This window comes from Thermothelomyces heterothallicus, assembly GCF_042370625.1.
Source record: "Thermothelomyces heterothallicus CBS 202.75 unplaced genomic scaffold P884_scaffold_5, whole genome shotgun sequence".
Taxonomy (NCBI): domain Eukaryota; kingdom Fungi; phylum Ascomycota; class Sordariomycetes; order Sordariales; family Chaetomiaceae; genus Thermothelomyces; species Thermothelomyces heterothallicus.
Genome location: NW_027192566.1, coordinates 1,058,900 through 1,079,657, shown reverse-complemented (window position 1 = coordinate 1,079,657; position 20,758 = coordinate 1,058,900). Strand labels below are relative to the sequence as shown.

Genomic DNA, 20,758 nt, shown 5'->3' with positions numbered 1-20,758 from the left:
TATAAGTAACACTAGGCCGAAGCTAGTAAAATGATTAATTAGGCTATAGCACTAGCCAAATTATAGTATAACTAGAGGTATATACCTACTAAATTTGAAGTTAAGGACACCATTTAGCTATAGCTATATAAGGGATACTATTTGCCTAGTAAACCTAATAGGAAATGGTTAGCCTAGAGAGCAGGACCGTTTAAAATCAAGCGAAGGGTAGGAAAACTAGCTTATAAGCTAGATTTTCCTAAATCCTAGAAGGTCTATCTAGTTATATCCGTCGCCTAACTCTACCACGTTAAACAAGGTCCCGATCTATTTAAAAGAACCGTACCACCACTGTAGCTAATTCTGGTTAATGGTAAGGAATACTAGCAGATCGAGAAGATTATCGACCACCGTATACGTAGAAAGAAGCGCCTAAGGGTTAAATACCTTGTTCGCTAGCTCGGATTTGACGTAAAGGACGATTAGTGGCTTCCTTAGAGTGAACTAGAGGCTACTTCTAGCGAATTAATCTAGGAATATATAAATCGCCGTCAGATTTAACTACTACCTAGAAAGAAACGAGGCCGACCCCTAAAGTAGAAGACTTCTAGCCAGACCTAAGGTATCGTACCTAGCTAGGAAGAAGCTAAATAATACCTAGAGATATATACCTTTAATAGGCTACCCTAAATCTGTTTTAATACCAGAAAACCTATTACTATTCCTTATACCGTTATCTTTATTACTACTTTCATTCTAAACTCTACTATTTACTATATATAGGCTACTTTAAACCGTATATCTAGCTTAGTTAGCCACCGAACAACCCGACTATTTAGTGAACAGGGCTAAACAGCCTACCTATTCGGTATAGTAGGGCTGAACACTAATAGCTTAAGCCTTCTTTTATCCTATCTTTAAAAGCCCTGCCTAAAAACTATAAAAACCCCTAGATTTCCTACTATTTTCCAGTTTTTCGAACCTCTTTAATTCTTCTATAATTTCTTTAATAATTACCTTCTTTTCTAACCTTTAAACCCTCTAACGCTAGCCTTTTCCATTAATATAACTATATAGCTATCGCCTCTAGCTTACGTACCTCTATTTCTATCAAAAGGAGGCCCTAGAGAGTATTTTCCTACTACCTTTTACTTTATCCTATTACGTATATAAGAAAACCACTTACTTTTATAACTTTTACTAAGTTTTATCGACCTAGAATAGCTTAGTTCTATTAGTTATAATGGCTAAGTCTAGAAGCAAGGCTAGAAAAAGCGACAAACAGGCTACTAAAGGCGCCTAGGGCTCTATAGCGGCGGTAGCAGCTATAGTAATAAGCCTAGCCACCGGAAATGAGCCTCTGGTTAGCTAGCAAGATATACCTATATCGTAGTCAATAATAGTAACCGAAGCAGCTAATACCCCGGTTACCGCGTTCATGCCTATCAATCGGCAGAAGAAGCAGACAGCTATAGAGGCGTCTAACCAGGCGTAGGCTATACCTACGCCTATACTAGGTGTATATTCTAGCCCTATAAGCGAAAACAACACCCTGGCGGATAGCAATGTCTAAGATCTCCTTAAGAACCTAGATATAATACTAGAAAGCGGCACAGGCTTTATAGCCAACCTAGGTACTAAAGAGGAATTCTGTAATGACCTAGCAACGGGTAGCCTGGTCCGAGTATACTATAAAGATATAGCTACAGCCTTCGAGGGCAAAGATCCTAATATACTATAGTATAACCTATAGTATATACCCCCTCGAGTCGCCAATGCCCCTTGTAGTGTTACCTACGATACTTTCGGCCCTCTATACCTATAGTTTCTAGAGGACGCTATAGTCGAATGGTATTACGATAGTAAGATAGGCACTATAGCCTAAGTCCCTAGAAGCGTGATCAACATGGTCTATACTAGCAAGAGTAAGTATAAGGTAGTTCGCTTACTAGCTATATACTACTTCGTTAATAGCCACTAGTTATAGGGAGAGCAAATGACTATAGCTAATTATAAGACCTTCTATAGTATAGATAAGGATGATATTACTAAGATTCCCTATTTAAAGGCTAAATTTGCCTTTATTAAGATTAAAGGCGAAATAAAGGTAATACTATTTAGTATTATTATAGGTACCTCTGTTATAATCGACCTATATAAAGCTACTAATAGTAATAATAACTACATTATACTAATACTATTTTTCGCTAAGTACTATAAGACCTTAAACCTATAGGGAGGATTCTAGCCTCGTACCACTAATAGCAATATAGTATATAAGATAGAGGGCACCTATATAGTTACGTACGCCTAATGTGTTAGTAAAACTAGGTAGGTCCCTGTCGATATAATCAAGGCACGCTAGTATAAGCAGCTAGCTAACGCCTTCCCTAATATTCCTATAGATAAGGATACTATACTAACTCTACTATCGTTAATCAAGGTTGCTATTACCAAGGTATAGGATATAGTAAATAAGAAGAGGCCTTTGACGCTACTAACCACGTGCCAGGCAATTCCGACGCTCGAGCCTACCGACTTCCCGTCCTACGAATCAGATATAGCTTAACTAGAGTAAGACTACCAAGAGTCTAGCCCTACCGAGGCTACCTAAGACACGACCGTACACCTATACGCGTATATTGGCTTACCTATAGCTATACTATAGGGTACCGAGTAGCATGACGAAGAAAGCATGTCGGTCGTTAATAAGACTATGGCTAATACCACTACTAGCCCGACGGCCTAGGCCTTGTTATAGCCAGACTCGACACTCTAACCGCCCGAGCCCGCGCCTTAGCCTACTACGCCTATTAGGTATACGTAATATAAGGCACCTACTAGTAGATTTGCTTATAGGACCAAAAGGGACCCTAAGGACGAAGAAGAGGAGGCCGAATCCTAGGGTAGACTTAATAATATATATGTTACCTTTAATAGCCTTAAGGAGGTAGAAAATACCCTTATAAGTATAGAGTTTAACCCCTTTATTAGCACTAATATTATCAAGTCTAGCCTGCTATATCTATCTATAGCTATAACGATCAGGCCTATCAAGGACTACCTTGCCTACGCCTACTAGGAATGTTATAGTAATAAGAAAATGCTTATCTATACCTATTACTAGATCCGCTATTTCTACTAGAAGGCTAGTAATGATTTATATAGGGCTAATACGGCTATATATAGCCTTAAGAAAAAGCTAGAGAATATATATAAGGCCTATTATACTACTAGTATAGTACTTACTAATATACTAGAGCCTAAGGAACTACTAGTAGCCTATATCTATATACTAAAAGGAGATAATAATACCTTAGTTAACGGTTACCTATTTAAACTTAGCTACCTTTACTATAGCCTAACTAGTTACTAAGGCCTATACTTAGTACCTATATATATTACTATAACCTATAGTACTACTAAGGATAATAAGACTAATAAGGACTTCGCTAAACGCTAGTACCTAGCTACCAAGGCTAACCTTCTTAATATAGATCAGGCTATAGTCTAGAGGCAGGATAAGGCCATTAATAGCGTTAAAAAGGACCTTAACCAAGTTAAGGAGGAGCTTAGGCAACTAAAGGAGGCTTCTATAGTCGCAAATAATAACCATATAACTACCCTTAACTAGAGGAAAGGAGTAGATAAGAAGATATAGTAGCTAGAAGAAACGATCGCCCGGCTTACCAAGCGTACCACGGTAATTGCCGTACTATAGAAGGCATCTAGGAGCTAGGAGCCTATAGCTCGCCTACCTCTACCGGCTACCACTAGACGCGGTGCTCCCCCAAGTTCGATTACCAGGCCGGTAGCATACCTGCTGCCACCTACAGCCACTAGCTAGAAACGCCCGCGCTCGGATACACCTATATAGGAGAGCCCCTTACGTAAGAGGGCTACTAGTACGGTCTACGGTAACCGTACCCTAGTCAGAGACGCCCAGGCCAGGGCTAGAATACTTATACGGCCCCCTTAGGAGCGTCTGTCTATAGTGTTAGCATTTATTATAAACTTAGGAACGGCTGGGAAGAAGAAGGACTAAGGGATAGATAGATTTGATAATAGGGAGGATAAATAGGATACTTACTAGGATTGTTACTATAGACAAATGACTAATGTATTTACTAAGTATAATAGGTTATTATATTTTTCTTTTTCGAACCCTGGTACCTATTATAGTATATAGCTATTAGTAGGTTAGATCCGACGGACCTACTAATAGGGATGATAAGCCAGGGGTTATAGATATATATTTAGATAGTATCCCTAAGTGCCTCTGGCACTTAGAAGAATTAACGTATCTTATTACCACTTTTACAGACTGTACCAGTTGGTCTAGGAGTGCTGCCCACGGTGCGAATACCGCTGTGGTGTCGTATCTTGTAGCCAGTCCGAGCTGTAGTCATTTGCAGCTATCGAGCTGTAGCAACCCCTATGTAATTAGTTAAACAAGTGTCAGATTACCTACGGCCATACTTAAGGTGCAATTGTTGGCGGGCAATTGCGGCGTCGCTTTTGCTTCACAACAAGACTCTGGGCCCTAATATAACCCTACGCCGGCCGCCCCTTCAGGTCCATAAAGTTTTGTCGGCGGTGTCGCTGTGGCCGACGATCGATAACCGAGTTTTGGAAATGGCCTCGGCGGGCAAGATATGAAACGCTATTATAATTATCCATTAATTAATGGTGTAATTTTCGGTTCTTTGGGGTAGGCTATCTTGATAAGTCGTCTCAGGCCAGCAAGAGCTTGGGCGACGATCTGTGGTAGGTCATCATCACGGCGACGAGCTATATTGGAGGCCGGCATTTTGGGTTAAATACCCCTTTGGCGATCCTCTTGGGCAAGGTAATGGGGTTGGTGAGGTACAGAGTGGTGGCGGTTTGACGGTTTCTGATTTAATTTACGTGAAAAAAATCGACGGCAACGCGACCGATTCAATTGCTTCGTACAAACAACACCTTGCAGATGCGGCAGCCAGCAGGAACCTGCAGAACCGTGTCAGGAGAACCGAGGGTAATTACGCGTCCTGCACAGACAACAAAACGCTGACGACTAGCAGTAAGTAAATAGCATTCGTGCAGTTAAACGCCAGCGCGTTCCCCGTCCTGCTGCTGCCTCCGAGTTGCCCACTATTAATTTTGACTTAGGCACCTACCCTACATCAAACCGGCCCTTGGTCTTTTCGTCTTCGACGTGCGATTTGCGGCGATAATCAATGGCGAATCTCGCAGAAGAGATCTGCATCGCCTTCTCCAGGGGCCGCCCAATGTTACGGGCGACCGAGAACTGGTGGCCGACGAGATGGGAGGACGTCGAACTGGACCTCAGCAGGATGGTCTACGGATCCAACAGGATAGACTCGGCAGGCAACAGCCTCGCAATCACGCTTCGCCTCTGCCAGGCTGCTTTTCGCGACCAAGTCACCAGTGCCGGCATCGGCAGGACTGACCCAACGTTTAAGGAGCACTGGAGATATCTGCGAGCGTCTCGCCGGTCCGTCAGCCTCAACAACATCTGCCAATCTCGTCGTGAAATTTTGCAGCATGCCTATGCCCTCAGCTACATGATCGACCACGTTGTCCTGGACAGGAAACCGTGGTCCGAGGATCTGATTCTGGAAACCCACCGAATCCTAGGGCACTGTTTGGACGACAGTGTCGAGCAAGGACGCTACCGCACCCACAAGGTAGTCGCCGAGTGCGAGAAACCGGATTCCCAGCCCATGTCAAATCCCCTTACGTCTCCCGAGCTTATTCCTGGATACGTGGCCGACATGGTGCAGCATCTCAACCGGGACACGACCAAGGCCGACGCGGGGGATCTCGATCCGTACACCTTGGCAGCGCGATACCACAATCAATTTGTAAGCATCCGCCCATTCGGCGACGGCAACGGGCGAATGGCCAGAATCCTTCTCAACTGCTTGCTGCTCCGACACGCCGGCCACATCAGTGACATAGGGGTGGAAGCCGAGGAGCGAGACCAGTACGTCGGCATCACGCGGCCTCCGGTTCCCGTGTTCGCTTTCGACGACCAGAAGGTCGAGGTCAAAACAGAAGCATGGGACAATCAATTGGAAGAGTTGCTCCTCAATAAGGAAAGGCTAAGCCCTGCCAGACCGCATGTAGAGAGGTAGATTGTAAGAGTACATGAATAATATCATACCTACATTCTTTCGCAGCAAAAACACAATCATTGTGACCTAATTAGATGTCACTCTCTTCTGACATTTCCCACGAGACTATACGGCCGAGGGCAGTCCCATCATATCGTACCGATGCGTTATCGCAGGGTGTTTGTTGAGTATTTCGTGGACATGCATCGTCTCGTCGTAGCTGTCCGACCGTCAGCGTCCGAGTCGGGCCCGGCCACCGCAGCAAGAATGGCAGAAAGGGCAAAAAGGGGTCACCACTTACGCTCGTTTAATTACATGACATCAAAATTCCCATCACGTCAGGCCGGCCTCCACCCGAAAAGTATTGATTACAGATCTGCCTGATTGACCATGCAGCACCGCCGGCCGGGCTTGCGGAGGGTAATATCGATTCGGCCACGGCAGCAGATGAAGCCGGCCCACTTCCAGACAGTCAGCTCGTTCTCCCTGTAATTACTCAACCTTATTGGCGCGCAGTTGTGGAATCGGTCATAAGTGTCCAACGCACCACTGCTTCAGCGTAGAATCTCAGCACATGGTGCCATGGATGTGCTGGTGCATATGTACCTTGTAAGGGGAACCAGTTCCGCTCGATCCAGCGAAGCTCGTACGCACTAAGGAGCAGAAATACGTGAATCGTATGGTCGCCAAAGTGTATATTCGCAGAATTTTCTCGCGCAGCTCGATCGGGAGCGGGAAGAACGGGCAATTTGCTTGCGGGTCGGCGTCGGGGCGCCCTTGTTTTGTTCGTTGAGGGTGGGTGTGGATTGCGATTTCGGAGGCCCCGTGGAGTTTGACAGCGCATGCAGGAGACGCATTGTCAGGGGGAGGACTGAACTTGTTCAGCAACTGAACGGGCGGATCAACGGGAACGGTGATGGATTGCCTTGCTTTTTGATGCTGTTGAGCGACGAGGAGGGCGAGTGATTACCTTACTTTTGGAACAAGAGACGGTTGCGACCCCAAGGCTCGCCGTAACGTGATCCCAGTCCTCGGAATAGGCCGGGCCTCTACTTAGGTAAGGCATATTTCGAAGGCTGGCAGTTGACCAGAAATCGAATATGTACTGTACCCCGTACATACACGCAAGGCTCTCGCAAAGACATTCTCGAGTGCGGTTAAAAGAAGCAATATCAGTCGTTACTCCAACATGGGTTAATATCCAATATGTGAGCTCGAGGTAACACTGGTTGTCAACTGCGGGGATACGCCGATTCGGTACATCGGCGTTGCAGAGAACCTTCGGGTCCCCTAATTATCCCGGGATCTGTCCGTCGGTGTGTCTTGTAAATTATCAGGGTATTCGTCTTAGCCGTTATATCTGTGCTATGCTTGTTTCAATAACAAACGAACCCCAAGGCGTCACAATATTCCCCACGGGTTTTCAGAAAACGAGACGACGAAGAGCAGGACGGCGAACAACCCAGACCGCCCGTCCTCGAAGCGAAAAGGACGGGCCAGAGGTAACAAACTCAGGTCTTCAGTTCCCTCCGTCGCACCCGAAAAACTAGATTCCCAAGAACCGATATTGCCCGCTCAATCTCCTCTCCTCTCCCATATATTGACTGGCCTTGGACGCTACCCATCCTTATTGATACATCCTACTCTCCATCCATCCCCTGCGGCATCGTCCTGAGGAGCTCTCGCATTCTCTCGAGGCACCCGTCCCGCTTGGCCAAATGCTCCTCCAGCACCTGACCCTCCGCCATCAGCTCGGCCAGCTTCGACCTGAGCCCCTCCAGCTCTGCCGCCCCGAGTCTCCTGTCTCTCTGCAGCTCGGCATTCGACTCGGCCAGACCGGCCATCTCCTCCCGCAGCCTGGCCGTCTGGGACGTGGTGGCCGTGAGCCGGGCCTGGAGGCCGGCGTTTTCCAACTCGAGGGTGACGATGACTTCGTTCGCTGTGCCCTCTCTGGCGGCGACTGTCCTAATGTCGGCTTGCAGGGCCGCGATTGCCGCCTCTCTCGTCGCTGCTGCCTCGGTGAGTCGCTCGATGGTGGCAGTCGCATCGGCGAGTTGCGATCTCAGGGTGTCGACGTCGGACGCCTCAGCAGCAATTTGATGCTGGAGGGTGTCCTTCTCGTGACCGGTTTCGAAACGCTGCTGGTGCAGAGACGCGACGGTTTCCTCGTTGTCCTTGGTGAAAGTGGTGTTCAGCGCTTCGCTTTCATTATTATTGTGTTGGGCAAGTGGGTTGCCCAGTTGCTGGACCCTGCGCTTCTGGATGCTAAGCTCATCCTTGAGCTGAGTCCTCTCCTTTTTGAGAGATGATATTGTGCGGTGAAGCTGCGTGATCTGTCCTTGCTTTGTCGCGATGTCCTCGTCTTTGCTGGCGAGCTGTGCAGCACATTGCTGCAACCCTTGCCGATGCGAGCCAAGCTCAGTTTCCAGCTTTGTCACGCCAGCACGAAGAGCGCTAATGGTCTCCCGCATTTTACCCGCTTCCAAGTTCTGCGTGGCCACTACGTTGTTCTTTTCTCTCAGCTGCTCTTCGACCTGCAGCAGTCTGATACGTAACTGCCCGTCGTCTCTGTCCGAAGTATCCCCTCCGAGTGTCTGTTTCACAAGGCTCTGACGCAAATGTAGTAACTCGTTATCCCTCACCTCCAGAATGCGCGATAGCTGGGCAATTCTGTGTCGAAGCTCAGGTTCAGCACACGCAACGTTATGGGGCCCTTGTGCATGTTGGTGACCGAGACACCTCAACTCCTCCTCCGTTGACTTGGCGGCGTTCTCGCAGCCCTTATTGGACTCATGCTGCTGATCAGTCATCTGCCGGCCAACATTGTCTGATGCTGCAGCCAACATCATCCCTTTTTGTGCCCCTGGCTGCATCTTCAGAGTCCTGGCACCCTCGCTGGCGCGAGCCGGTAATGGGATCCCTTGATTGTGCTCGTGTGGCAGCTTTGAGAGCAAGATTTCTTGTGCAGCTAATTGCCTCCTCAGAGCATCGTTCTCGCCTGCCAAGTGTGCCGGTTCCTTTCGGTGATGAGGACTCTTTTTCGACACACCCTGGCTCAGTTGCCAGTTCTCCCGCTCTAGCGCGGCCACCCTGCTCTCTAGAGTCGCCATTTGCTTCAACCGGGCTTGCGCTTCCCCAACCATGGCGGCCTGTTGGCGCTCGAACCTGCTGATTATTTCCTTGCTTCGATGGAGCATTTTCTCGGTTTCTTCAAGATGCTGCTCCTTCATCTTCAATTTGTCTTCAGCCTGTTTGCGCTTGTTTACCATGATGGTCAGCTGCTGCAACGTCTTCTCTTCGCCTTCCTTGCGCCTAATCTCCACTGCTGTGATCTCTTCCCTGGTGGTTCTCAGGCTATCTTCAGCAGCTTCGCGAGCCTTCTTCTCCGCCGCCAGCTTCTCCACCATCTCCCGCAGCTTGTCTTCGGCCTCTTTGCGCTTCTCGCCGGACACGACCAGGTCTTTCTCCACCTTGGAGCGTATCGATCTCGACGCATCCAGGTCTCTCTGTAGGTCGAGAATCTTTCTCTCTGCTTCAGCCAGACGCTCTCTTGCCTCCAGAAGGTTCTTATCCTGGATTTTGTCCTTTGAGTTCACTGTGTCAGGCATACAGCGCTCGGCGATGTTGACATCAACTTCGTGATCCTTGTCCCCGTCCGAGGCTGCCCGAAGCCGTGCCTTGACTTTTTCGTACTCCGCAATGAGGTCATTTTTCTCCTTAGCAAGTCTCTGTAGCTCGTTCTGGAGCGGTGTTGTATGCGCTGCTAGATCGGCAGCCCATGAAGCCTCCCTCTGATCTAGCTCGGCTTGAAGTTCTGCCTCTTTCCGCTCCGCGTCTGCGCGAAGCTTCTTCTCGCAAGCAAGTTGCCGATGGAGTTGATCGAGTTCAAAGCGCGTGGAAGAAATGCCACTGATCGGTGTGGACGCGGAAGTCGCGGGTCGCTTCGTGGTTGGCGAGAGCTCATCAGGGTCAACTTCGCTGCTAGGTCTTTTTCTGTTCAATCTACTTCGCGATATCCTCTCGGACTCGCTGTCAGAGAGAACGATAGCCGTGTCAGCTGTGTTGCCTTTGGCTTTCCGCGGTCGCCCGCGAGGTCGTTTTGTCACTGCTGCGGGCTGAGATCTGTTGCTTGGCTTCATGCTTGCACCAGAAGCCTATTGTGGGTAGCTGAGTTAGCAAATGGAGAACTAGGCGATCAGTTGCTAAACGTCAGGGCATGAAAGGTCTGCGTTTCCTGTATGTTCAAAACTTATTGATGCCAGGGACGTACTCTCTGAGAATGGGAGTCTCTGGGTCGAAAAGATGCACGATCGGCAACGACGATGCATGATTCCATTCTCTCTTCTTCCTGGGCAAATGCAGGTGTAGCCATGGTGTCTGGAAGAAGAGGTTGTTTGTATTTGAGGGGAGAGTCGACCAGAAATGGTTGCTGCCCGTGATGATGCTGTTTAATTAATTAGGAGGCAGAGGCGGTGTAGAGAAGGCTGCAAGGGCAAAATATTAGCGACAAAGAATCTGGTTGCCTGGAAAGAATGGCAGCGTGCCAGTAAAAACCGCCTACTAGGGAAAGGGAAACTTCTGAGTGGACCGAGGGTAGGTGGGATCTATAAGCAAGGTAGTAAGAATCTTGAAGACGGAATATTGGGTACCTAAGAACTGCGATTTCTGGCATGGGCGTGTAATTCCCCTCACTATACCTCTGGGGAACAATGATAGTTTCGAGTGGTAGACGTAGCTGGGGTTCGTCAAGGACTTACTTTCTCCGGTCAACGATCCGATGGATCTGAACCTTTGTTTTTAGTTGTCTAGAGCAAGTGGTCCTAATTTCACGCGGTTTGCGTACTAGAATCTAAGGTGACAATCTCGCAAAGAGCTGATGCCTGTCGAAACCCGGCCTGTTCCCTTTTAATGCTTCCGATTAACGCGAAAGGAATTGCGGAGTCTGAAATCTGAAGCAAGCTTCCCTCAGTGGCCAGCACAACCGAAGTTCGGATCGAAGCCGGCAAGTTCTCTGCTCCTTGTATGGGGGGTTCCAGGGGAATGCGAGAGAATAGCTCCGATAAGGAAATATTCCAGGTACTAAATTGGCTGGTAATTGTGTGAATAAACCGTTATATCTCTGGTTTCTCATCACATTTCTTTGTCCAATTATTATACAAATGATGCTTTGTACAGACCTAGAATAGCTTGCCGCTCCTTCATGATACCAGAACTTTGATATAAGCCATAATCTGTAGATAGCTTTTCTGGGAGCCTTTGGTTATATTCCCTCCTTCAACGCTCACGTGACGACATTGAGACTGGCTCCAAGGAGGTGATGGGTGAAGAAATATTTCGAGATGTTCTTGATGGCTGCCTCGAGGATGGAGAGGTCCTTCATTTATAACCAAAGAGAGGGTTGGGGGGGTGGAGGAGCTTACTTGAGCGAGGACAATTTGAGCCAGGTTGTCTGGAACGGAGGTGCAACCTAGACAAATTCTTTACCTAAGCACGTTACCCCGACCCATTCCCCTGAACTGCTCACTCCGATGCCGAGTCAAACTCGTAATCTGACGAGGCAGGCTCATACCCCTCACTAAACAGATATTCGGCAATTCTCTCCACCCCCTGCAGATCTCCCTCCTTCGTGTCAGTCTTCTCCTTGTCGACCCAGCCTTCAGTATAACCACCCCCAAAGTCGATCAACCAAGCGTCGTTTTTCTTGTCGATCAGAACGTTGTCGGCCTTTGCATCGCCCCAGACAACGCCTCCCTCATGGAGCTGCTGAACCGCTTCTTTGATCTGGCTCACCCAACGTTCCCTTAGCGGGATTGACGTGCGACGTAGATAGATGCCGTCTAGAATCCCGTCGTTCTCGCGGCGGCAGTCAACGTAAGTAAGTAGCAAACCCGCTACCCTGCCATCCTCTGCGGCTACAATGCCAAGCAGACGGACCACACGTGCCTCGGGTACCACGTTGGACTTGAGGAGTCGGAGATGAGCTTCCAGTTCCTTCTCAAGGGAGATGAACGCCCCAGCCCCGAATCCCTTGAAAAAGCAAGTTGTCTTCTCGCCCGAACCATCCAAGTCGACCAGGACTCGAGTAGGCTTGTCATCAAGTGCCTGTTTTGGGCGCCCAAACGAGACTTCAACCACGGACGGATCGAAGAACTTGACATATTGCTCGAGTTCTCTTGCGAGGCCTGGCCTAATATTGCAGAGAGGTTCCGAAAACTGACTCTTCTCGTCTGGCATATAAATAGGGAAGGGCTTGTCGTTTTCTGATTCGAGCCGACATCGGTGTATCTCGGGGAAAAGATACTCGGACAGCAGCGGCTTCGCTTCCCCCTTTTGAATCATGTCAGGATCAAAAGACGACGGGACGTCTGGTGCTACTTTTGAGAAGACTGGCTCAAACACAGCGATGAGCCAGTCATAAAAGCGGGCTTGAATCTCTTCCGGGCCTTCTTCGTCGTCAGAGTCACCTTCTTCCTCTGCGTCCATCCCACCCCTATCCCTAACCGCGGCGATGAACTTGTGGTACCGAGAGGTGATGAGAGGCGAATTGCAAAGGAAGAAAGGCGACAACTCGATATGGAATTCTCTACCATTGCAGCGAATGAAAACAACGCAGTCATCATCGCTGTCATAGTGAATATGGACACGGCCGCGTATCGGCTTAGCCAGGATGCGGCCTGTACTGACTGTCGGAAGAGACGTCATGTTTTCTGCAATAAACCGGACGCGGATAGGACTGGCGGGATGGTGGTGATTAGTGAGCAGTCACCACACAACGATGCGAGGCAAGACGGTATCGATCCAACCTGAACATACCTCGTGCTAGTAAGTACCGGGATGAAGCGGGTGGTGAAAATTGAAGACAATCGCGACTTTCAAGAAGATGGAAGAGTGCGGAAAATGTTGAGGGCAAGTGTGGTGCTGGATTGAGACCTGGAAATATTGTAGGAAGGACCAACGACCAACTCTCGGAGACGGGATTTGTGGGGACAGTTCAGTAATAGCTCATTGCACTGTGTTGGCCCCTCCGCCAGGCCGCGGCCCGTCCTAACTCTTGACATCGGCCGAGAAGCCTGAAGGAATCTCGAGGCGGGGCGGCCGATTTGCAAGTAAAATCCACGGTTTAAGGTGGATGTAACTTAGATGGCTTGGCTTATCTACCTCTGTTGGTCGCCTCCAACAACCAACAACCGCTGCATAATCCACCCACTCTCTGAGCTCCAAGAGGGTGGCTGAGGACCTGGTGTGAAACGTCACCTGCTACAAACACCAGGCTCGGCTATTGTTCATTCAGGGTCTCGGCCTTGAGAACCAGGAGCTCCGTTTTTAAAATTAAGGTAACTATACAGTCGCTGTCTATACCAAAACACACCTCCAACTGGTCCCTCAGCCATGGTCACTCCTGGGTTGGACGCGGGAAGGCGAGCGAGGCGGCCCTATTGCACAGGCAGAGGCGTTGTCACATTGGGCCGACCACATGCAGATGGAAATCGATGGAGTCGAGTCGAGTCGGGCCAGGCCATGAAAACCCACCAAAGTGAGTAGATTATCTTGTGTGCGCAAGTGTATAAGAAACAGATCCTAGCCGGTCCCCCTTCCTGATGTCTTATTGAGATTATGAGTCAGACAATCTTCCCTTGGCCTTATATCATCACTCCGGGACTCTCGACAAATCAGCGTTTTGACGTGAGGATATCCTCGATAATTACCTTTTTCTATTTCCAACGCCACACCATCCCTCCAAGCCCACACTGGTTGTGCAAGACTCTGGACCCTGCTGGACAGCGGCCCGAACTCCTGAAGCCTACTTCACATTAGCCAACTTTTCCCAAGACCCAAACTCTAAACCGAAACCATGTGCCGCAGGTACGAGCGCTACGCTAGATGCGGCCACTTGATCAGGTCGTGGTGGAAACCCACGGACCTGCAAAGGTGCCAGGAAGCGAAGGATCGAGCACGGAGGACGGGCAAGCCGATCAAGCGCTGCAGCACCGCGCACGGCGGTCGTTCCACTCATATAACGAACGACAACTCGACGATCTGTGACAAAACGGCCTGCTACGTCAGCTACTACCTGATGCCTCATGGCTGGATTTGCCATCGTTGCGGGGGCATCAATGGCCGGAACGTGGACAAGTGCCGACACAGCGATGACCGGGATTACTCCTCCGGCAGCTCCAGCGACTCGACTTGCGGACATCATCCCTGCAAGAAATGCAACCCCTATAGCAGCCAGAATCGTCGTTGACCGAGATTCCACAAATTGCCCTACCTTAGGCGTTCCTCGCCCTTGTTTAAACTGTTCCGGGACGGCTGCAATCGGCATGGGGTCGTGGGAAGCGGATAGCTTTTGAAGGCTCAAAGAATGTTTCTTAGAATTGGCAGTAGTAGTCGTAAGCAGTCATAGACACTCTGATACCTGTTTCCCTCCCCATCTGTGCTTTTCGGACTCCTCACGCGACCATGGGTAAACTGAAACTTTGAAGCGTAAAACCAGGATGCAACATGATGGCAAGTGGAAAGACTCTGTTGCATACCGCTTCCGAGGAGACTGCTGTCCTTCGACTCAGCTGAGGTACCATATTTCGAGATGGTCGTAGGTTTCGCGAACGAGTACCCTGGGAGAGAGAGGCTGGACTGAGAGAAGGAATGGAAGGCATGACGCGGGTCTCGGATCCGGCATTCTTTCCTTCGGATGGATAAGACCCCGTGCATCGAAGTGCCTAAATGCGTACCGTTACAGGTTCTTACTCTGCAGCATGACGATACACACGGGGTGCCCGTACGACGTTGATAGTTCCGCGAGGTTCATGTACAAGCCAACCCCCTTAGGCCCTTGCCCGTTCTAGTGCATGATTTTCGTTTCATTCCTCCGTTAACAGTCCGCGACTCAGTATGACGACCGCATGACAGCAGAGCGTCCTCCGTCAACCAACAACACGCAGCCGTTGGTGTAGGCTCCGGCGCGGCTGGCCAGATACAACAACTGGCCGGCCATCTCTTCGTCGCCTCCAAACCGGCGCGCCGGGATGAAGCGAGGGTCGTTGACCCCCTCCGTGCTTGGGTCCCGGCTTCCAATCAATTTGCTGGCTATCACTGAGGGAAACACTAATGAAAACAACGGCTTTGTTAGTTCGTCGTTCTTCTCCTCCGGGGGGTTAAACGAGATCCGGCACCAGGACGCTCTGAAAGGGGTCTGGAAAAAAGCAGGCACTCACGTCCTGGCGCCAGCGCATTGACGCGGATCCCGTACGCCGCCAGGTTCGAGCTCGCGTACTTGGCCAGCTGCAGAATGCCCGCCTTGCTTACCAAGTACGCCGGCGACGACAAGTCCATGCGGGAAAAGGCGGCGATGCTGCTCGTCACCACCGCCTGGCTCGGGATGTTGGGCACCTTGCTGCGGCCGACGGCGGGCCCGCCGAACCCGCCTTCCAGTGCCCGCTTGTTGCCAGCGTCTAGCAGCTCCAGGAAGGCGAGCATGGTGAAGTAGGCGCCCGTCACGTTGACTTGCAGGGTCGAGGTCGTAGCATCCATGACCTCCTGGGTGAAGAGCCTCGACCGGAGTTCGGAGAGGGGCAGAGAGCTGTCCATGCCCTGGGAGTGGCCGCTGACGCCGCTGTTGGCAACCAGGAGGTTGATGTAGCCCGTCTCCGAGGCGACGCGGTCGACGGCCGATTGAAGAGAGGCGTGTGACGTGACGTCGCATTGGATGGGCACGAAGACGGCGGGATGCTCTTGAGCCGCCGTCTTCAGGACGTCGAGGCGCCGGCCTAGGAGATAGACGCGCTTCGCGCCATTGACGGCGAGGGCGCGGGCCATGGTGAGCCCGATCCCTGGTGTCACTTCAGCATCAACTCCAGGGGAAATACGTCTGGGACCTGTGGGATGACTAGAGAGCACCCAAAGGCGCGAGATGACTTACCGGTGCCTCCCCCTGTGATGACAGCGACAATGCCATCCACTCTGAAGAGTGATGTAGCGCCGAGTTCGGAGGCCATTGTGATTGTAATTATTCGCAGACAAGTGGCTGACAGGCTGGTTCACTCGCGGCTAAGTGGCGTTGGATGTTGGCGGATTGAAGAGATTAATGCATTGAATTCACGACGGGCATTTGAGAAGATAGATGCTCCAATTAAATTGTCATTGTAGAACTGGGCGTACCTGGGCAATCTAGCTCGGTCATGATGAGGAAGGCTCGGCATGACAACGAATCAGGAGGCTTGGTGTGCGGGTTTCAAAGCTACTTGCAAAAGGATTGTGTCACATAGACGCGCACATACTTATGTGTATATGACTACCGTACGTATGTACACCGTATTTACGCGTGTTGTTTGTACCTTAGGTGCATGGTGTACATATTTCACATATTGGTACGTATGCCTGGAACATTATATACGGACGTACACATCTTAACTCTGTATTCAATAGGGTAACTGCGCCGAGGGTGCTTGCGATCACCTATGCGTCAGAGATCACACTTTCCACGATCGGAATGGTGGTCTTGAATAAATCCGGGCATGCCTGCATTAAGCAAGTCCGAATTGGGCTCCATTGCTCGGTTCCTGCCGCGGCACGCTGCCAGAAACCTTCGACCCCCACCTACCCCCGAAGGTCCGAGCTCCGTGCTTCATCTCCGAAGACCGGCCCCGTCCGACGTGGGGATTTCCGGGACAACTCTCTGACCCGGATCCGGGCGAGGCACCAATAGCTTTTTTTTTTTGAACTCGCCATGGAGGCACAGATAATTAGGTAGTCTGCTTGCCAGGTGTGCAGTTCAAAGACGTGCATACAAGAAAGTGTTACACGGGTTAATACATTGCGAATGTGCCCTATACAGCCTACACTTCTCGGTGGTCTTTTTTACGGGAGACGAATATCGGTTTGGGGAATCGTGACAGATACCGGCCAGCCCAAATCATGCATCATCTCGCGATTATTAAGGGTTTCTCCGAGTTCCTTCTAAGCGAAGTGACCCGGGTTCAGCCCTCTCTTTTTCCCGACAATGGCGGCGCTGAAAATGTGGAAGACAGAAAGATTACCGTACGCTGCGGAGTATATCAGCAGCATGCTCGCTGTGTACACTCGCGGATCATCGACGTGGAAGGTGTCATAGCTGCTGGCTGCGAAGCCTGCCAGCCGAAGGGCGCTGCGGAACGGCAATAATGAGGTCACTCTCCGGGATTGGAAATACCTAATAATAAGGCCTATGTGAGTACTGAGGAACTGTCAACCGGCACGCTGGAACCGGAGAACCGACGCTCAGAATTGTACGCACAAACACTGCCAAATATGTAAAAACGCCGCGGCCGCAAAAGCGGCTGTGAAGAAGATGGCTGCCCCTTTGCTCGGCTCTTAATTATATACATTTTCTGGGGGTTAAACTTGGTCAATATTTTGGCGGAGACTCTTCGTGCCGGAGTTGCCGGGAGGGGTCATTTTACCGGATGCTACGACAGCCATCGTAACGGTTCATACGCGATACTATGGCTTCTTTTCTTAGCTGAGATTCATTGCTAGTTCGTGGTTTGAGCCTGGCAACCTCGGGCTAAGAGAAGATAGTAAGAAACGGAAGGCAAGGAGAAAAGGGCGGGGAAGGGAAAAGAAGAGCGGCTACTACTAGGAAGGTTTCCGGTCGTAGGAACAAGTAACTTTGGGTTGCTACGCGTAATATGAACGGGTATTTGCATGTTAAGCGTTCTGCAGTCCATTTCCTTACAAACCGTGATAATCTTCCCAGAACCAAACAGTACGATTCATCACTCTCCCAACTCATAACTACAACTTTACCCATATACATCATTATGTTGACGTCCATATCTCAGTTGCGGGCTTCGCTCACCGACACATCGGGAGATTTCTTGACCATGGCCTCCCGCTCCGCAGCCATCGGGCTCTGATACGCGCCTGTATACTCGACCTTGGTAGCCTCCGTCCTGGGCAAGGGGGCATACCTGCGGCGCCTGATGCAATGTCTGTTTGATTCACAACGAGTCAGCCACTGCCACATTCATAATATTGGCAACGGAAATAGAACAATGATAGAATAAGGAGGAAGGAAGGCGGGAAGCACTTACATCAAGCTGGCAATGGCCGCCGCGAGGATGGGCACGCCCAGGCCTACGCAGAGGCCGATGATGAGCTTATTGGAGACGCCTCCGGTCTTGCCGCTCAAGACGTCGCCAATGTCGTCGAGGACGCCGCCGTCCTCGTCATCCCCGTGCCCGGCCGTGCGGGCCGTGGTGGACGAGGAAGGGGGCGGGGGCACGTAGCTGACCGGGACGCCCGTGGTGGCGGCCAGCTTGTTGACGTTCTTGCCGAAGGGGATGGTTCTGGGGACCGTGTCCGCCGTCGGCCGCGGGAAGCTCGGCTCGGCGTCGGTCGGCACCGTCGTCACGTACGTCTTGGTCGTCGTCAGCACCGTCGTGCGCAGCAGCGACTGCGGGCAGACGGCCAAGCCCTCGGAGGCGCAGGTGATGCCCGTGTGGAACTCGCGCGCGCGCGAGGTGTAGGCGACCGCCGTCGGCGTGTCCTCGTCGCCCTCGGGGTCGAAGAGTTCCGACGAGACGAGCGCGGTGAAGCGCTCCCGGCGGACCAGGCGATTGTTGGTCGTGGCCGTCGTGGTGATGGCGGGTGGGGAGGTGGGCTTGGGGGCGTCGGCGGTGACGGCGCACACGTCGGCGAGCGTGGTGTAGAAGATGGGCACGCTGGTGGTGGGCTGGACACCCCAGCTGTGGGAGCCGACCGCGATGGTGGCGCCGGCGCCGGCGCCCAGGGCGAGGGTGTATTCCTGCACAATTTTGATGGCGCAGCCTTCCTTGGCGGCTTGTTCGGCGCCACCGGTGATGTTGGTGAGGAACTCGGCGACGCTGGAGCGCAGGGAAGAGTTAGCTGGGGGAGGAGGGACTCCTCTTCGATTCTAATAAGGGGATAATATACAAGTCGCCGGGTGGGCACTCACTTTGCGAAAACTCCAACCTCCATGCCGTACGAGAACTTGGATAGGTCACGGAACTCCTCCAGCAGGTCGGGCAGGAAATCGTCCGAGATATTGGACAATAACGTTACGGTCCCGCTTTGGAAGCCCGCATGAAGGCCAACCCGCAGGATAGCTTTCAGCGTGACGTGCCCGCTGACGATGGTAACCGGGAGGAACTCAAACCGGCCTCCGTTGCTAAGCAGGGAGTAATAGGCACGTCATCAGCAATCCCGATGACCTGATCAAAGATAGATAATAAAGAAAAGGAAGAGATGGGGGAGAGCGTGGTGGGAGGAGGTTGGAGCCAGCGGACTTACAAGATGACGCTGGACACGTTTTTGCCAAACAGGGCAATGTGGAATCCAACGGGATCTGGCAGCTGCAGATGGAATCCCGAGCGGATGATCATCTCGGCCTCTGCGCTCAGGAGCAAGTCCATGGTGGCAAAGATACCGGCCTCGAGCCCGGGAGCAATCGTGATGCCGACCGGTGACTGGGACTTGTACAATGGGATTGTCAAGCTGGCTTTGCCCGAGATGGTCGTGTCCAGAGCGACGTAGAGGTCTAAGTGGTCGATCTGGAATAGGAGATTAACCGCGGGGAGAGGAGGGAGATCAATGTCAAAGTCGGTGTCGACGTCGAACCCGTCAAAGTTGATGAACTCGTCGAGCTCGAAGTCATCTTCGGTGAAGAGGTCCCTGATCTCGCCCCAGTGGATTACGTCGTCCAAGCTCTCCACCAGCGAGTCAGTCAGGTTCTTGGCCTCGTCGATGAATTGGCCGGTCACGTTGCGGAACGCGTCTCCAAAGTCGAACTCCCCGTCAATGGTCAGGGCGACGCTGGCCCCGGCTTTGAAGTAACACGTCTCGCATTTGACGTTGACCTCCAAGGAAGCCTCAAAGTCCGTGTTCTCCAGCTTGGTGTCCGTCACATTGGGCGTGTAAGTGCTGCACGTATGTTGGTCAGACTCAAAGCATCAGATTATGAAAACAAAGAACATTAAGACTTACAAGGTGATGAGCTCGGCGTCGTTCCAGCTCTTCTCGAGGCTTGTGCTGTTCTTGAAGACGTTCTCGCGCCGTATGTGTGCGGCATGGGCTATGCGTCGCCAGATGAGTTGAACGGTGTCCTCGTCCGACATGCCGGGGAGGTTCCGGGTGCGGACATTGACAAGTGGTGCCGGGCTGGGTGTGGCCACGGCGAGGCCGGCCGCCCATACGAGGGCCGAGATGAAACACAACTTGACCATGGCGGACGCGGCAAACGGTTGTTGTGTCCTGGAGGGAAGCGTATGCCCTCTCGACGAACGCATCGCGCTGGGCTGTTGGCGTTCTTTATGCTGCGAGCTCCCCATGCGCATCTGCAGGACCAAGACGAGTATCCCCCTGCCGTCCAGCCTCTGCCCGCTCCTCCGATGAACACCTCATCCTCAGCCCGTCTGGATTAGGCATGTCCAGCGACCGCGGAGGATCCCGTAGGCCGCGCTACCGACGGACGGGAAAACAAAAGAGAGTTGGGACGGCGAGCGTGAATTGTTTGTGTGGGTCCAATGCAAGAATGCGCCGCATGAAGGCAGGGGGGTTGGCCTTCGTTGTGGCTGTAATCCGTAGTGTATTAGCTAGGGCGGGCTGTCATCCTGCAACAGAACCAACAGCTATTTATGAAATGTAACTGTGTCAAGGGGTTC

The 20,758-nt window shown here is 51.2% G+C and overlaps 6 protein-coding genes across 6 annotated transcripts; 2 read left to right on the top strand and 4 right to left on the bottom strand.

Annotated features, from left to right (window-relative positions):
• Positions 1–5,198: 5,198 nt before the first annotated feature.
• Positions 5,199–6,119, top strand: P884DRAFT_320646 (fido domain-containing protein; the record flags this gene model as incomplete). Its single annotated transcript, XM_069445386.1, has 1 exon — positions 5,199–6,119. One exon carries the CDS (start codon positions 5,199–5,201, stop codon positions 6,117–6,119), a length of 921 nt encoding a protein of 306 aa, XP_069299769.1.
• Positions 6,120–7,738: 1,619 nt separating this feature from the next.
• P884DRAFT_194545 (uncharacterized protein) lies at positions 7,739–10,470 on the bottom strand (the record flags this gene model as incomplete). The annotated part of the gene is made up of 2 exons (XM_069437840.1): positions 7,739–10,252; positions 10,369–10,470. 2 exons carry the CDS (start codon positions 10,468–10,470, stop codon positions 7,739–7,741), a joined length of 2,616 nt encoding a protein of 871 aa, XP_069299768.1.
• Positions 10,471–11,217: 747 nt separating this feature from the next.
• Positions 11,218–13,011, bottom strand: P884DRAFT_256854 (uncharacterized protein). Its single transcript, XM_069441087.1, has 2 exons — positions 12,912–13,011; positions 11,218–12,831 (listed from the first exon to the last, which is right to left on the bottom strand). The coding sequence occupies exon 2, from the start codon at positions 12,798–12,800 to the stop codon at positions 11,619–11,621; it is 1,182 nt and encodes a 393-aa protein (XP_069299767.1). The 5' UTR covers positions 12,801–12,831; positions 12,912–13,011; the 3' UTR covers positions 11,218–11,618.
• A 939-nt stretch (positions 13,012–13,950) lies between these two features.
• On the top strand, positions 13,951–14,343 carry P884DRAFT_194531 (uncharacterized protein; the record flags this gene model as incomplete). Its single annotated transcript, XM_069437837.1, has 1 exon — positions 13,951–14,343. One exon carries the CDS (start codon positions 13,951–13,953, stop codon positions 14,341–14,343), a length of 393 nt encoding a protein of 130 aa, XP_069299766.1.
• Positions 14,344–14,623: 280 nt separating this feature from the next.
• Positions 14,624–16,093, bottom strand: P884DRAFT_239057 (uncharacterized protein; the record flags this gene model as incomplete). The annotated part of the gene is made up of 3 exons (XM_069440116.1): positions 14,624–15,203; positions 15,314–15,928; positions 16,018–16,093. 3 exons carry the CDS (start codon positions 16,091–16,093, stop codon positions 14,986–14,988), a joined length of 909 nt encoding a protein of 302 aa, XP_069299765.1. The 3' UTR covers positions 14,624–14,985.
• A 1,820-nt stretch (positions 16,094–17,913) lies between these two features.
• Positions 17,914–20,320, bottom strand: P884DRAFT_194912 (uncharacterized protein; the record flags this gene model as incomplete). Its single annotated transcript, XM_069437871.1, has 4 exons — positions 17,914–18,067; positions 18,170–18,961; positions 19,389–20,018; positions 20,082–20,320. 4 exons carry the CDS (start codon positions 20,318–20,320, stop codon positions 17,914–17,916), a joined length of 1,815 nt encoding a protein of 604 aa, XP_069299764.1.
• Between the last annotated feature and the right edge of the window lie 438 nt (positions 20,321–20,758).